Source organism: Eptesicus fuscus, chromosome 5, assembly GCF_027574615.1.
Source record: "Eptesicus fuscus isolate TK198812 chromosome 5, DD_ASM_mEF_20220401, whole genome shotgun sequence".
Taxonomy (NCBI): domain Eukaryota; kingdom Metazoa; phylum Chordata; class Mammalia; order Chiroptera; family Vespertilionidae; genus Eptesicus; species Eptesicus fuscus.
Window position 1 is genome coordinate 65,383,395 of NC_072477.1, and position 18,084 is coordinate 65,401,478.

At 43.0% G+C, this 18,084-nt stretch overlaps 1 protein-coding gene across 6 annotated transcripts in view; it reads right to left on the reverse strand.

Annotated features, from left to right (window-relative positions):
- MAPKBP1 (mitogen-activated protein kinase binding protein 1) overlaps nt 1–17,911 on the reverse strand; it is a 67,239-nt gene extending 49,328 nt beyond the window's left edge. For 3 of the 6 annotated variants that reach the window (XM_054716333.1, XM_054716331.1, XM_054716332.1), the window contains exon 1: nt 17,076–17,911. In XM_054716333.1, coding sequence (XP_054572308.1) covers nt 17,076–17,192 — 117 coding nt within the window. In that variant the 5' untranslated portion in view covers nt 17,193–17,911. The remainder of the gene's footprint in view (nt 1–17,075) is intronic. The other 3 variants (XM_028147523.2, XM_054716330.1, XM_054716329.1) reach the window with 3 other exon arrangements.
- Nucleotides 17,912–18,084: the final 173 nt, after the last annotated feature.

Genomic DNA, 18,084 nt, shown 5'->3' on the forward strand with positions numbered 1-18,084 from the left:
GGCATGTACCTTGGTTGCAGGCACATCCCCAGTAGGGGGTGTGCAGGAGACAGCTGATCGATGTTTCTAACTCTCTATCCCTCTCCCTTCCTCTCTGTAAAAAATCAATAAAATATATTTAAAAAAAAAGAACTCATACAACTTCTCCGGCCAGTGTGACTCAGTTGGTTAAAGCACTGTCCTGTAGACCAAAGGGTTGCAGGTTTGATTCCCAGTCAGGGCAGATGCCTACATTGTGGGTTCCATCCCAGCCTCAGTCGGGGTGTGTGCCAGGGACAACCAACTGATTTGTCTCTCTCACATCTCTCTCTCTCCCCGCCACTCCATCCCTCCCTCTCTCACCCTCTCTCCCTCCCTCCTTCCCTCTATCTCTTCCACTCTTTCTAAAATTCAATGGAAAAAATATACTTGGGTGAGGATTAACAAAAAAAGTTTTAATATTAACAAAAAAAGTTTTGTTAATAATAAAACAAAAATAAAAAAGGGCAGAGGACCTGAATAGACACTTCTCTAGAGAGGACATACAGATAGTCAATAGACATATGAAAAGATGCTCAACATCACTAATCATCAATGGTTATCATCAATAAATCAATAAACAAGTGTTGGCAAGGATGTGAAGAAAAGAGAACCCTGTGCAGTGTTGGTGGGGATGCAGATCGGTGCAGTCACTGTGGAAAACAGTATGGAGGTTCCTCAAAAAATTAAAAATGTAACTGCCTTATGACCCAGTGATTCCACTTCTGGTTATATATCTAAAAATACCCAAAACACTAATTTGAAAGATATATGCACTCCTATATTCACTGCAGCGTTATTTATAATAGCCAGGACATGAAAGCAAGTGCCCATCCATAGACGAGTGGATAAAAAGCTGTGGCACATATATACAATGAAATATTATTTGGCCATAAAAAAAGAATGAAACCTTATTACATGAGACAGCATGATGGACCTAGAGGAATACATTGTAAAGTATATGACTCAGACTACTATGCTGTACACCTGAAACTAATACAAAATAATACTGAATGTAAACTGTAATTGAGAAATAAAATTTGAATTAAAAAAAAGAAAAGTACAAGAACAAACAGAATCAAGTCCTTGGGTACTTTAATCTTTAAAAATAAAATCACCTTAATTATATAAGACAAAAGCTTCATCTCCAACCTCTCCCCCTTTGACCACACCATTAGCATCACATCTTCAGAAACTACCAAAGTCTTAGCATCTATTTCTTGATTTGGGTGGTAGTTAATATGGGCAGTCATTTTATAATTATTCATAACACAATATTATATTATTATATTTCAGAAACTTTTGTCTGTTATATTTGATAATTTTTTATTATTTTTTTAAGTTAATCCTCACCCAAGGATATTTTTCCCATTACTTTTTAGAGAGAGTGGAAGGGAGGGAGAGAGGAGGGGAGAAAGAAAGAGAGAGAGAAAGAGAAACATGGAGGTGAGAGAGACATTGAAAGGTTGCCTCCCGCATGCTCCCAGACCAAAGCCAGGGATAGAACTTGCAACCCAGGTATGTGTGTGCCCTTGATCGGGAACCAAACCCTCTAACCACTGAGAAATACTGGCCAGGGCATATTTGAAAGTGTTTTGAAGATTTCTTGTTTTTATTTTTAAGAGCCAACACCTTTAATGGGGCCAGCTAAACTTATGGGAAAGTGACCAGAGGTGCCACTGAAGGAACACGGATTTCAAAAACTGATAAGAGGTCTGAAGGAAAGTTAGAAATTATAGTGAGCTCAGCATGACTAAAAAGTAATGTTCAAATCCAGAAGAACCTAAGAAACTCCCTTCTCAGGATTCCTCTAAAAGAGAATTTGACAAAGTGAAAAATAGCCATATAGTTTCACAAATTTAAGTTCCAAGATTATCAAGTAAACTTAAATCTCAATGATGAATGAAGGGGCAGGGAAGATAAACATCTTTAACCTCATCCCAGTTTTAGGGGGAGAGATAAGGTATATGTATAAACTTAGAAATCCAGTCTCTTTTTTCATTTACAGTTGACATACAATATTATATTAGTTTCAGGTATACAACAGTGATTAGACATTTATATAACTTATGAAGTGATCAACCCAATAAGTCTAGTACCCACCTGGCACCATAGTTATTACAATATTATTGACTATACTAGAGGCCCAGTGCACAAAATTCATGCACTGGGAGGGAGAGGGAGAGTCCCTCAGCTCAGCCTGCGCCCTCTTGCAGTATGCAACCCCTTGGGGGATGTCCAACTGCCGGTTTAGGCCCAATCCCTGTGGACATCCCTCTCGCAATCCAGGATCCCTCGCTCCTTACCACCTGCCTGCTCGCTCCTTAGTGGCAGGCTCCTTACCGCTCGACTCACTGCTCCTTAGCACTGCTGCAGAGGCAGGAGAGCTTCCCACCGCCGCTGGGCTCACCAGCTGTGAGTCTGTCTCAGGGCTTCTGGCTGACCGGTGCTCCCCCTGTGGGAATGCTCTGACCAACAGGGGGCAGTTCCTGTGTTGAGCATCTGCCCCCTGGTGGTCAGTGCACATCATAGCAACCGGTCATTCTGCCATTCAGTCGATTTGCATATTAGCCTTCTATTATATAGGATTCCCTATGCTATACTTCCTTATGACTATTTTGTAACTACCAATTTGTGCTTCTTAATCACTTCGCCTTTTTCACCCAGCCCCAACCCCCCTTCCCTCTGGCAACTGTCAAATGTTCTCTGTATCTATGAGTCTGTTTCTGTTTTGTTTGTTCATTTATTTTGCTTTTTAGATTCCACATATAAGTGTTTTCATATAGTATATGTCTTTCTCTGACTTATTTCATTCAACACAAGATGTCTAGGTCCATCCATGTTATTGTAAATGGTAAGATTTCATTCTTTTTATGGCTGAGTAATATTCCATGGTACATATGTACCACATCTTCTTTATCCATTTGCCTATTGATGGATACTTAGGTTGCTTCCATATCTTGGCTATTGTAAATAATGTTGCAATGAACACATGGATGTATACTACGTATACCAGTTACTAATGCAGATTTTTTTCAATAGATGGAGTTACCCGTATGTTGATATATATGCGATTTGATATGTATGCTATTTTGTCGTATTGACAAGCTTCAAAACTTCATATATCAAATTTTCTGAAGGTGTTAACATCATAGATATTTTTGCGCTTAAAAATGTCGAATTTTGTGCCAAAAAAAGAGCATTTGCGGGAAGTTTTAATTCATTACTTCATTTGAAGAAAAGCGCTGCTGAAAGTTATCGGATACTTCGGGAAGCTTATGGTGAACATGCTCTATCTCAAGATACTTGTGAACACTGGTTTAAACACTTTAAAAGTGATGATTTCGATGTGAAAGACAAAGAACGTTCAGGTCAATCTGAACCACGCTTTGATCATAAAACCACTAGAATAGGCCAGAAGACACAGCAAAGTAATTTTGCTTCATGATAACGCACCATCACATACTTCAAAACCAGTTAAAGACACGTTAAAAGCTCTTGCCTGGGAAGTATTAACCCACCTGCCGTATTCACCAGACCTTGCTCCTTCAGATTACTGCTTGTTCCGATCAATGGCACATGCACTTTCTGAGCAGCACTTCAAAACGTACCAAGAAGTGGAAAATTGAGTCTCTGAATGGTTTGCCTCCAAACAAGAAAAGGGAGAGAGGAGAGGGAGAGAGGGAGGAGGGAGAGAGGGACGGAGATACATAGGTGACAAATGGAAGAGAGAAGTAAAGTCAAAGAAATACCAAAGGCCCCTAACATTCAAAATAATGGCAAGAAATAAGACAGACTCAAACCGATCCAATAGGTAAACTTGCCTAATACTATAAGCTGAAAGAGGGGAAAGAAACTTGGAAAGCAGCAGTGCTATTAAACTCTGAAATTAGTAAGGCCAAGTCAGTGAGGGAAGGCTTTCCAAGACAACTTACAGCCTCAAGAGGATGTGGTATTTTATACAGCAAAGGAAGGAGTGTTAGGCTGTGGAGAAAAGAATACTCTCTCCAGAATCACTCTGAAGGCTGAGGGCAGTTGTAGGCACTGAGGGATAAATTAAATAGAGATCAAAGGAACAAAACCAGGACAATACCTCACACTTTTTATTATTTATCACCTGTTCTTAGGATCTTAAGACACCTCACAAGACTTTGAATACAGAAACTGAAAACTTCCCAAGTTCACTAACAAAGGCCTGTAAGAGGCAAGGCTATTGGGCACAGGTACCTCTGTTCTTGATCATCTATTCTATCTAGGTAGGGAGTCCAGAGAATGTGTATTAAACATATAAAACTCTTGGTTCCTATGAGTCCCAATGGAAATGGGTAGTAGAATGGTGACATAAAAAAACTGTCCAGAGCTCACAAATCCTATATAATAATCCTATATAATAAAGAGGTAATATGCAAATTGACCATCACTCCAACACACAAGATGGCCGCCCCTATGTGGACACAAGATGGTCTCCACAAGATGGCCAGCAGGGGAGGGCAGTTGTAGGCAATCAGGCCAGCAGGGAAGGGCAGTTGGGAGGGACCAAGCCTGCAAGGGAGGGCAGTTGGGGGCAACTAGACCTGCAGGGGAGGGCAGTTAGGGGGCACCAGGCCTGCAGGGGAGGGCAGTTGGGGGTGACCAGGTCTGCAGGGGAGGGCAGTTGCGGGGGACCAGGCCTGTAGGGGAAGGCAGTTATAGGCAACCAGGCCTGCAGGGGAGGGCACTTGGGAGGGACCAGGCCTGCAGGGGAGGGCAGTTAGGGGTGATCAGGCCAGCAGAGTAGGGCAATTGGGGGTGACCAGGCCTGCAGGGGAGGGCAGTTGGGAAGGACCAGGCCTGCAAGAGAGGGCAGTTAGGGGTGACCAGGCCAGCAGAGTAGGGCAATTGAGGGTGACCAGGCCTGCAGGGGAGGGCAGTTGGGGGGGACCAGGCTTGCAGGGGAGGGCAGTTGGGGGCAACCAGGCCTGCAGGGGAGGGAAGTTGGGGGCAACCAGGCCTGCAGGGGAGGGCAGTTAGGGGCAACCAGGCTGGCAAGGGAGGGAAGTTAGGGGTGACCAGGCCATCAGGGGAGGGCAGTTGGGGGCAACCAGGCCTGCAGGGGAGGGCAGTTGGGAGGGACCAGGCCTGCAGGGGAGGGCAGTTGGGAGGGACCAGGCCTGCAGGAGAGGGAAGTTGGGGGCAACCAGGCCTGCAGGAGAGGGAAGTTGGGGGCAACCAGGCCTGCAGGGGAGGGCAGTTAGGGGCAACCAGGCTGGCAAGGGAGGGAAGTTAGGGGTGACCAGGCCGTCAGGGGAGGGCAGTTGGGGGCAACCAGGCCTGCAGGGGAGGGCAGTTGGGAGGGACCAGGCCTGCAGGGGAAGGCAGTTAGGGATGACCGGGCTGGCAGAGTAGGGCAGTTGGGGGTGACCAGGCCTGCAGGGGAGGGCAGTTGGGGGTGACCAGGCCTGCAGGGGAGGGCAGTTGGGTGACCAGGCTGGCAGAGGCAGGCTGGCAGGGGAGGGCAGTTAGGGGTGACCAGGCCAGCAGGGGAGGGCAGTTAGGGGCAATCGGGCCAGCAGGGCAGCAGTTAGACATCGATCAGGCTGGCAGGGGAATGGTTAGGGGGTGATCAGGCTGGCAGGCAGAAGCGGTTAGGGGCAATCAGGCAGGCAGGCAGGCGAGCTGTTGGGAGCCAGCAGTCCTGGATTGTGAGAGGGATGTCCGACTGTCCATGGGAATTGGGCTTATCGGGCCTAAACGGGCAGTTGGACATCCCTCGAGGGGTCCCAGATTGGAGAGGGTGCAGGCTGGTTTGAGGGATGCCCTCCCCACCCCTGTGCACAAATTTCATTCACCGGGCCTCTAGTATTATATAAAGGGTCCTACTCTTGCCCGCAGAGAAAATTCCTGCTTATCTGTCTTAGTTAGATAATGATCAGATACTGACATCTGACCCTACAACAGGGCAGTTCTCTCACTTCTATATATAACATAGCAGTTTACAGAGCAATCAGTGTAAAAGACACAGTGCAGGTAAAAACTGCTTAAGGAAAACTACCTAGAAGTAAATTTAACCAAGGAGATAAAAGACCTATCCTCGGAAAACTGGAAGACACTGAAGAAAGAAATTGAAGAAGATAAAAATAAATGGAAGTATATACCATGCTCACAGGAAGAATTAACATCATTAAAATGTCCATACTACCCAAAGCAATCTACAGATTCAATGTAATCCCTATCAAAATACCAATGGCATTCTTTACAGAACTAGGACAAATAATCCTAAAATTTAGATGTAACCACAAAAGATCCAGAATAGCCAAAACAATTTGAGAAAAGAGGACAAAGTTGGAGGTATCACACTACCTGATATCAAACTATACTACAAGGTTATAGTAACTTAAACAGCATAAAAGCAGACATATGAATCAATGGACCAGAATAGAGTCCAGGAAAAAACCCACACCTATATGGTCAACTAATCTATGACAAAGGAGGCAAGATATATAGTACAATGGGGGTGAAGACAGTCTCTTCAATAAGTGGTGGTAAGAAAACCAGACAGATACATTAAAAATATGAAACTAGACCACTTTCTTATACCACACAGAAGAATAAACTAAAAAAGGATTAAAAACTTAAATATAGACCTGAAACCATAATACTCCTAAAAGAAAACATAGGCAATAAACTCTTTGGCATTGCTCTTAGTAATATCTTTTTTAATATGTTTCCTCCGGCAAGGGACACAAAAGAAAAAATAAACAAATGGAACTATATCATACTAAAGAGCTTCTGCACAGTGAACGAAACCATCAACAAAACAAAAAAACAACCTACTGAATGGAAGAAGGTATGCACCAATGACACCTCAAAATATATAAGGAACTCATACAGCTTAACCCCCCAAAAAAACAAATCTCCAATTTAAAAAACGGGCAGAGGACCCAAATAGTCATTTCTCCCAAAAGGACATACAGATGGCCAAAAGACATATGAAAAGATGCTCAACATCACTAATCATCAGGGAAATACAAATTAAAACCTCAATGTGATATCACCTCACATCTGTCAGAATGACTATCATCAATAAATCAACAAACAAGTGTTGGCAAGAATGTGGAGAAAAAGGAACCCTTGAGCACTGTGGGATCATAAACTGGAGCAGCCACTATGGAAAGCAATATGAAAGTTCCTCAAAAATAAATAAAAATAGAACTATCATATGACCAAGCAATTCCACTTCTGGATAATTATCTAAAGAAATCCAAAATACTAATTCAAAAAGATATATGCAGCCCTATGTTCACTGCAGCATTATTTATAATTAGCAAGCTATGGAAGTAACCTAAGTGTCCACTGATAGATGATTGGATAAAGAAGATATGGTACGGGAGGGGTGGAGGGATTGAGCAAAGAAAAAAAAAAAGAGAGAAAGAACTCATGGACACAGACAATAGTGTGGTGATTGCCAGGAGTGGCAGAAGGGGGTTGGTGGGTAGAGGAGGAAGAGGGTATAAGGAGGATAAATGGTGATGGAAAAAAATAAGTCTTCTCGCCTTAAAAATTTAGAAATGCGTCTGGGATATCTGTGCACGTGTAAAGAGAAAAGCTAGTGTAAGACAAAATGTGCGCATGGTCCGATTTCAAATATTAGATAAGTCTTAAACTGGACTTGACTCTTTACAAGGGCTACAGAAATGAAAAACCCAAGACTGGTTTTTTCCTGAGAAAAATGGCAGATTTGACCAAAAGGAAAGAAATTCAAGCTAGTTCCAGCAACAGGATTCGCATTCCATAATAAAGAGTAGTTTTTAAAATGCCAATGAAGGGTGTTAAAAAGCTAACTTTTAAGGCCTTCAAGAAAATCAGTGAATTGTGTTACAAAAGAATTTATCCAAAGTAAATGCCTTAAAATAATTGGAATTGGATTTGAAACTCAAAAAATTGTTGAAAAATATATTATAAAGATCAAGTAGCCCAGATAAAGACTGGCTACGCCCTTTGTTAATGGAAGAAGGGGTGGTCACCCTTCCCCCAGCAGACAGGTAAATCAGCTTCCCACCAGTAGCCATTCTTTAAGGACAATTTTGCATTTGAATACCTACAAACTTGCTACTCAACTTCCCCCAGCAGAGAAAAAATATGGTTGGTTTAAAGTTAATTATTGTATTTTTGAAATTTATTCTTAAAAATATAAGGTAATACTAATCTAGAAATGATAAATATTTGACTAGCCAGTCTAAAAGTTTAAAGTTCAAATTAAGTTGGGAGAAAATGTAGTTGTGGTAATTAAATGCCTAAAGTATAAAAATTTATTTTTGAGAAAATAAAATGTTGTGTTTTCTCTAATAATTAGGAATTCAAAATATGTTGCTTATTGGTCTAATTAAAAAGAGGATTAATTCTGTGATCCCAACCAAAATTTTTATGCAAAAACTACTTAAAATTTAATTGATACCTTAGGATAATTATAAAAAGTATTATAATCTTTAAATCCTATGGATATTTGTTTGATGGTTTTTTCCATGTTAAAATTTCAAGGCTTTCACCAAGAGATGATTCTTGGAGAGCTCCAAGGGCCCAGAGTGGTTCAAAGAATTTGTTCTCTCTTCTGAAAGGAAATTTTTGAAATTTAACCAATCTAATATACTTGAAATTGCATGGAAAGCTTTATCAAATAAAAAATTAATAATTATATTTTACTTATAAATGTTATGAAAGTTTTGGCCTCTAAGGAGGACAAAACAAAATTTCTAAATAAAGCCAAATTTTTAACAGCAAAATTTTAAGATGGAAAGTTAAAATAACAAAAAGCCCATAGCCGCCTGCATTTTTAATTAGGATGGAGGTGCGACAAAGTTTGTGCCTTGTGAATCAGACATAAACATTTACTAAATTTGCTTTGCTTTGCTTTTTAAATAAAGATACCTACTTAAATTACTTGATAAATTAGCCTTTTTGAATTATAATCAAGGTCTTATATAAATTAAGCTAAATGAAAAGCCAATATTTTTAAAGCCACCAGAAACCGCTAGTAAGATTTCTGTTTGTCAGCAGTATAGTTTTGGCTTTAACAGTTTAGGCAGCTGCCATGATGACCACATGTCTTGCAGCTACCCTGGGGGCCGCCATCTTGAAACAGCAAAGGCCAACCCCTCTCTTTGAATAAAGTTACTGAGACCTCCCATGATCCCTCTGTATATGCTAATTAGCCAAAGGGGATACTCTTTACAAATAATATTCTAAGCTTAATAAAAAGGCAACTTTATGTAAAGTTACTTGTAATATAGCTAGTTATTCGGCTGTAGGCTTGAGCGCCAAGCAGCAGCCCTGTAGGTTGCTTGTCTTAAAGAAAGACAAAGAGTTTTAAAAGAAACTCTCTGTAGCCTGAGAATTATTTTGGAAGGAAATAAAGAGAGGTTTTCTTCAAACATCTGAAGAACTGTAATTGAAAGTCAATATATTTGGCCTCATAAACTAAAGTAAATAATTTGTGTTTTTGCCTTCCTGACAAAGTTTATGTAAAACTACTCAAAGACTAATTGCAAAAATTTGGTTAATGTCATTTATTGTCCATAACCTAGGACAAGTAAAGTTAAAAAATAAAGTTTATTTCAGATTAATTTAAATTGGCTAATTGAAATAAGTGAATATTCAAGAAAAGTTAATTGTACTGGACAAAAACCTGTTCCTGAAGTATTAAATAAAAATTTTTTATTGATAGTTCATCTCATAGTAAAATTGCTTAACATGCAATGAATCCAAAGCAGTCATATTTCTGTGCAAAAATTAAAATTAAGCCGAAACCGGTTTGGCTTAGTGGATAGAGCGTCGGTCTGCGGACTGAAAGGTCCCGGGTTTGATTCCGGTCAAGGGCATGTACATTGGTTGCAGGCACATCCCCGGTGGGGGGTGTGCAGGAGGCAGCTGGTCGATGTTTCTCTCTCATCGATGTTTCTAGCTCTCTGTCCCTCTCCTTTCCTCTCTGTAAAAAGTCAATAAAATATTGGAAAAAAATTAAAATTAAAAGTTATCAAGATTGCATTGTAAAATTTCTAAAAGCCTAATATTTAAATAAAAAAAGGGGGGATAGTGGAAAAATATGATATGTGGAGAAATACCCTGTAAGTAAATTACATCAAGAAATTTTTTACTTTGGAAAATTATTTTTCATTTGTAATACTAATAGCAAGACACCCATGAACACACATGGTGTCAAAATAAGCCAAAGGAAAATTGCTGGGCAAAAAATGAAAAAGGATCCCAAGTCAAATTTATAGAAAAGAATTCTTTATTAACCTTTGGTCGAGAATATGTTTGTATATTTTCAGAAAAGCCCATGTGGATTCCTGCAATAGCGGATCCCAGAGAGAAACTGACCGGATTGCTCCAGCCATGAAGACAAGAGGAGAAACAGTCCAGAGATGGAAGCCGCTGAAGACGCCTTGCTATGCTAGCAGTCAGCAGCTGTGCATCGCTGCAGGTTGCCCAGGACCAAACCAGAGAAGGCTGGAAATGCATTGCCACCGTTTGTCCACCATCCAGAACTAGCATATCATTGCTGACATGTACACATAAGGAACTGTTCGACATTGAAATTGGGACTCAAAACTGTTGGACATTGAAATTGGGACTCAAATAACTGTTGGCCCAGGAAGAAACTTACTACAGACTGATTCATTTGCCTCTCAGCATAACCATTATTGCTTGTCTCATTTTTGTTCTTATATGTTTATTTCTAGTCTGCAGATGCAAGATTTTTTAAGGAAAAAAAACAGGGGAGATGTTGGAAGCCGCCCATTGCCTTCACTAGCAGAGAGATGTGGACAAGGAACCCGGAAGGCTGGTTAACCTTGAAGGCTCTGAAAAGTCAGAGCCAACTACCCACTGTTGAGTTGAGACAATGGTAGCTAAAGCAACTTCCACCTTTTAGTTTTATGTAAATTCTTGCTGATTGGCTATTATTGGAATTGCCTGCCTAAAGGCTATGGGTGTATCCCATAGTCTTAATAAAAGGGATAGCAAGGCCAGAGCAGGGTGAAGTCCTTCCCCTTGAGTTGGGCTCCCGCCTGGCCCCCAATATTTCCAAATTAATATTTTCTAGTCTCTTTGTGTGCAGCCTCCTCCAGAGCCCGAACCCTGAACCTGAACCCTGAACCTCACGGGACGTGAAAGAGGTTCACTACAGAGGGCAGTTGGGGGCGATCAAGCCTGCAGGGGAGGGCAGTTAGGGGTGACCAGGCCGGCAGAGGAGGGAAGTTGGGGGTGACCGGGCCTACAGGGAAGGGCAGTTGGGGGGACCCAGGCCTGAAGGGGAGAGCAGTTGGGGGGGACCAGGCCTGCAGGGGAGGGCAGTTAGGAATGACCAGGCCTGCAGGGGAGGGCAGTTAGGGGCAATCAGGCTGGCAGGGGAGCAGTTAGGCATCAATCAGGCTGGCAGGGGAGTGGTTAGGGGGTGATCAGGCTGGCAGGTAGGAGCGGTTAGGGGCAATCAGGAAGGCAGATAGGCGAGCAGTTGGGAGCCAGTAGTCCTGGATTGTGAGAGGGACGTCCGACTGCCCATTTAGGCCCGATCCTACCGGGTATTAGTATTCCCCAACTCAAGGGGAAGGACTTCACCCTGCTCTGGCCTTGCTATCCCTTTTATGAAGACTATGGGATACACCCATAGCCTTTAGGCAGGCAATTCCTACCGGGATCAGGCCTAAACGGGCAGTCGGACATTCCTCGAGGGGTCCCAGATTGGAGAGGGTGCAGGCTGGGCTGAGGGACACACACCCCCGTGCACGAATTTCGTGCACCGGACCTCTAGTATAGTCAATAATATTGTAATAACTATTTATGGTGTCATGGGTACTAGACTTATCAGAGTGATCACTTCATTAGTGATATAAATGTCTAATAACTATGTTGTGCACCTGAAACCAATATAATATTTTATGTCAATGATAACTGGAAATTTTTTTTTAAATGTTTAAACTACTCAAGGAGAAGAGTAAAACTGGGCTAGCTTTACATATTCTCAAGAAGCCTCAATGTGGACTTAAGTATGAAGCCAACAGATATCAGAGTCCTAGCACTAATCAAGGGGTTCATAACCCAGCAGGGGGCTTCTGGTATAACAATACATATACAACTATCAAACTCTACCCCCAGAAGTTCTTATTCCATATAGCTAGGATGGGACCCAGGAATGTGTATTTTTTAAATGTTGCATAGGTATTCTGAATGTCTCACTGCCCTCCTGACCCTTTCCCCAAGTGAGAACCATCAAGCTATAGCCAATGATCCATAAATGTTTTGCCCTGGTTGGTGTGGTTCAGTTGGTTAGAGCATTGTCCTGTGCACCAAAGGGTCACAGGTTCAATTCCCAGTCAGGGCATGTAAGGGAGGCAACAAATCGATATTTCTTTCTCACATTTCTTTCTTTCTTTCTTTCTCTCTCTCTCTCTCTCTCTCTCTCTCTCTCTCTCTCTCTCTCTCTCTCTCTCCCCTTTCTCCCTCTCCCTCTCTCCCTCTCTCCCTCTCTCCCTCTCCCTCTCCCTTTCTAGAATCGATGAAAAACATATCCTTGGGTGAGGATTTCAAAGTTTCCCGCCCTAACTGGTTTGGCTCAGTGACTGAGCGTTGGCCTCCGGACTGAAAGGTCCCAGGTTTGATTCCGGTCAAGGGCATGTACCTTGGTTGCGGGCACATCTCCAGTAGGAGGTGTGCAGGAGGCAGCTGATCAGTGTTTCTCTCTCATCAATATTTCTAGCTCTCTATCCCTCTCCCTTCCTCTCTGTAAAAAAATCAATAAAATATATTTAAATAAATAAATAAATGTTTCCCTACTACCAAACAGATGGATTAAAGAATTTCAATACTAATACCTGGGCTCAAACACTGAGCAAAAATTGAAATTTAGATTTATTGCCAGTTTTTTCCTCCTCCAAGAAACTCACCTACACAAACTCTTCGCAGAGTCATATGTTAAAAAGCTCAAAGTACCACCATATAATTAAATAGGACAGGAAAATGAGAGAAAAAGGTGTTGTGTGTTGGGGAGGGAGGAATATGAGAATTAATTATACTCATATTCATAAAAACTGATAACTAGAAGAAGGTGCAAGTTGCCTTGCCCATTGTTTCCAGAAGGGATGCTATATACCCAGACTGGATTAATGGCTATTGAGGAGGAGGAAAATTTCAAAACCTCCTTCACTTACTTTTTCAAAATCTAACAACCCTCCAGCATAGGCAACGCTTTTGTATCCCTGACTTAAATCTTGCCTGCTCAGCTTCAGTCCATTTCTATCCTTTGTTTAAAAGAGAAAAACAACCCAGCTCCCTTCACATAAAAATCTTTCAGAAACTTCAAGAAAATAGGGAGAGGGTTAGCTATCAAAAGCACACACATTTACTTCTTAAGGAAAACATAGCTTCAACTGAGATGAGAAGTAGAACTGACAATTAATTGTACAGGGCTCAAAGTTGAAGGATGTTTACAACTGATAACTTTACACTTCATCCAAGACCCAGCAGAAAAGGCATAAAACCTCAAATTATTTCCAATTCTATTATACTGCAGAGAATTCCCTTCCTTAGAGAAGTTTTTTAAAATCCCAGCTCTCATCTACTCTCTCTCTAATAATTTAAATACTCATCTCTACAGCTCTCACTTCAGTTTTTAACCGTATTTTAAACATCTTTTAAAAATAGGTCTCTCCTTAATTAAAAATCCTTTCATGAACACTACTTTCTGCATATATGTACTTCCCTGTCACACCTAACTAGGCTGCATCTCTACTTCTTTTTCAACATTGATTTCTCTTCTCAAGAGGTCACACAACTCCTCCTGATAATTTCCTGATCAATTCTTCTAGAATTCCAAATTTATCCCTACCATATTTGACATCTTTAAATTTTCCTCATTCATTTACTATTTGCTGCATATCTTACACAGTACAGTGTGATATAAAGGAAATAAAGAACATTACACCTGACCTTTGGAAATGAAGACATACATAAAAGAATAATTGGTTCCAACATAGTTGGGGGGGGGGGGGGAGGGGGGAGTCAGAAAAGGCCTTATGGCTCCAGTAAATACAGAATTGGACCTAAAAATAAGTGGAGAATTTGGTGGAAAGGCTACTTTAGGTAGAAGGAATACTATGATTCAAAGCAGCAGGCCATCTGAGGTAAGAGCTGAATAAAGGCCCTCTGTCACTTCCTTCTTTGCTCCCCGCCCCCCAAAAGGCATATGTCTTGGCCTTCAAATTTTATTTTAGAGTCTGTTGTCCATGAATCACGTGCTCTCTGAGTGTTACCGTGATTATCCACAGCCACCACACATTAGAGCAGCTAACAAAGCTTCATACGCCAAATCTTATGTGGGTTACCACAAGGCAGGCTCTTAGAATCATCTTAGACTCTTCAATAAGGAGTGTGAGGAGTCAGATACCTGTAGAGTCCTAAGCACACAAAGACAGCTACTACTTTTAGGTGCTAAAGATATATGCATAAGTGCTCTTGCTCTGTCAGACTACTGAAGGGTCTTTCAACATCAGCTAAGTATTTCCTTTATTCACAGCTCTAGAACAAACAGAGTCTGAAGCACTGCCATGGCCATGTGGCTCAGCTGGTTGGAGCATCATCCCATACACCAAAATGTTGCAGGTTTGATTCCTGGTCAGGGCACATACCTAGGTTGCAGATTCACTCCCTAGGTTGGGGTACATACAAGAGGCAACTAATCAACGTTTCTCTCTCTCTCTTCTCTCCCTTCCTCTCTCTTTCTAAAAATCAATAAAAACATATCTGCAGGTGAGGATTTAAAAAAAAAGAAAGTCTGAAGTACTGAATTCCTATTTGAAACGGATGTTTTTCACTGTTTTCTTGGGGAGCTTCTCTTCTCCTCCTCTTGCCTCAGGATTCACAGTTCAAGCATCCCTTCCTCTGTGAAGTCTTTCCTAATTCCCCTTAGGTTCCCGCTCCTATGCCGCCATTACCATTTATGCATACTTCTAGGGCACCACTTACCACACCATGTTGTAATTATTTGTCTACAAGTCTAACAAGCCACAAGCTCTTTGATAGCAAAGAATGTTTTACTTATCACTGATTCCATGCATAATAGGTACAATAAATATTTGTTGAATGCATTAATAATGAACAACATGGGAAGTATTAAAGAATGATGATCATATCTTCTGGATCCCAAACAAAAATTACAGTAAGTATTAACACTGAAGACTAAATTTCCATCATACATTTATACTATTTAAACCATTCTCAGTCAGAAAAAGAGGCCAAAGATATGAGAAAATTGCTCTAATAGTGCTGGTCATTGCCAAGTTACCAATCAAGAATACGAGTGTTTGTAGCACTAAGAATGACCCAACACAAAAAAATGAGTGAACAGAATCAACTCTAAGTAAGTTTCTAAGTTTCAGGCCCATTCTCCCACATCTGGAGAATATGAACAACAATTAATAGGAGTCCTTGGAAAAGTCACTATCTTCACTGCCAAGGAACCTTGTAGCCAATTTCGATTTAACTTTTTGAAAAAATTGACTTCAGAGAGGCAGGGAGAAAAAGAGAGAGATAGGAACATCAACGATGAGAGAGAATCATTGATCGGCTGCCTCCTGCATGTCCCCTCCTAGGGATTGAGTCTCTAACTCGGGTATATGCTCTGACTGGGAATCAAACGTGAACTCCTGGTTCATGTGACCTCCTGGTTCGTGAGTCAATGCTCAACCACTGAGCCACACTGGCCAGGCCCAATTTTGATTTAATATGACCTGAGAAATATACAGGAAAGCTATTCACCTTCTGACCAAATTCAAGTAAGGTTCTGCTAAGAGATAGCTTTCTGAACTAAGTCCTCCCAGAACCCTGCCATGTTGTACATTAGCACTCTCAATCACTTCTCATTGGCTTTACTAATCTCTGAAGATACAAGGCAGTAAAATGCTATGGTCTCAAATGCCTCTCCCTGTAGCAATCCTGTACCACACAAGGCTACTACTCTGTTTAAACACTGCTAATATACAAAGATCTAATCTAATCCTCTGGGAACAAAGCCCTAGATTCCCTCAGGGATTCAATAAATTTAGTCAACTTTTGTATTTTTAAAGTTGTGGGCCTCAACACAGTTGAAGAAAACATAAAGACCAACACTGAGTGGATGCAAAGGGACTTGGCCTCTCAGGAACTTGTGCAGCAGCAGGGTGGCATGTGGCTCTTGGCATACAGTGAATGAAATAAGCAACGTTCAAGGGCAAACCAGGAGAACTGTTTTGCTGTTATCATTCCTAAGAAGTCAAGAAGCTCCAGTTAAATAAATTTAGGTTTCTTGAAGAGACAAATATGTTTTGAGCCCAGGCAAGAGCATTTGCCAAGCCAATTCCTCAGACTAGATGTTCTAGCATATTTCTTTCCTTTTTTTAAATTTTAATTGATTTTAGAGAGGAAGGGAGAGGGATAGAGAAATAGAAACATTGACGAAAGAGGAACAGTCATTTAGCTGCCTCCTGCATGCCCCCTACTGGCGAGCAAGCTCTCAACCCCGACATGTGCACCGACCAGAATCAAACTGGTGACCTTTTGGCTCCTGAATTGACACTCAACTGCTGAGCTACACCAGCCGGGCAGTTCTAACATATTTCCTTATGCTACCACCTTCTTACATAATCCAGCCATGACACTAACAGTTGCAGCTACATTAGTCACGGCTTAGCCCTTCACAGGATATGTGATCCCACTACCCTCTTCCAAGAAGGGAAACTGAGTCACAGCATATCAACTGGCTTCCCCAAGCACAGACTTAGTTTGTAGTGAATTGAATCCAGGTTGCCTTCCTCCCAATCCTTTTTCCATGAATTGAATCTCGGCATGCCCACCCCTGCGGCTATTTCTCCTTTAACCTCAAACTAAACCATGGCTTTCTTGAAGGGCAGAGATGGGCACACTTGATCCTTTAGAGCCACAGGGCCTTCTAGTTCTCCTCTTTCCCAAGAAAGCGTTAAGGTGAAAGAGGAACACGGAGCAAAGGAGGGGAGGGTTGGAAAAAGGGGGCTCCCAGTGCTAGGACTCACCTTGGAGCTGAGGTCCTCTCGCCGGTTGCCTGCCTTGCTCCTGCGTAGTTTGATGGATGGGGATCGCAGCAGGTTCTTGAGCCGGCTGGTAATGGTTGACCCTTCCACAGCCATCATGATGAGGAGTCCCTGGACAGTTCCTGGCACAGTCTTGGGGTGTGCCTCAACAGCAGCACTGCCTGTCCACTCCACGGGGTCTTCCGGTATGCCCGCTCACTGGCCTGAGGTAGCAGGAGGCCACCTTACCGTCTGCCTAGCCGTGTCTGCCGCTCTCACCTCGGCATTGCTCTTCACCCTCACACTCCCGCCTTCAAACCCTGCGCGGTTCCTCACCGTCTGGAAGAACAGGCCCGTGCCTGCCAGAGGCGTCTGAACCGGAGGATGGACGGGCCCTACGAGGGCTAGTACCTGGTGGCTGGTCTGGTCCCCGTCAATTCCCAGCTGTTCCCATGGCAATCGCAGTGTTCGCGGAAGCACGCCGCCGCCGAGGCCACCGGAATCCCTCAGGGGCCCGGGAACCTGCGCCAGCGGCCGCAGGGCACTCGGCACCGCGGGGCTCGCTGTGGCCCGGCAACCGCTCCGCCACTGGAGCCTCCCACCCCCACCCCGCCCCTCGGGGAGCCTCACACTGGGGCCCCGGACCTTCCTCTTTCACCTCCCTTAGGAGCCCCTGCTGCTCGCCAGCGCCCCCGCTCGGACCCAGCCTCACCAGCCCTGGGGCCCGGGGCCCGCGACGCTCACAGCGCCCTCAGCCATCGCGCTCGGCGATTTCAGCCCCGCGGCCGCAGCGGCAGCAGCAGCTATGGCGGCACAAGCGGCTCAAAACGCGAAGTACCGCCGAGGCCAGGCTACCGACTAGGCCGGCGGAGCGGAGGCGAGAGGGTGCGGTCTGTAGCCGAGGGCGTTCCTGGAGTGACCAATAAGGTGCGGGGGGCGGGGCCAATGGGCGGGCCGAGGAAGCCGAGGACCTGGGACTCGAGAACCACGGATTCCGCACGGCGTAGTCGCG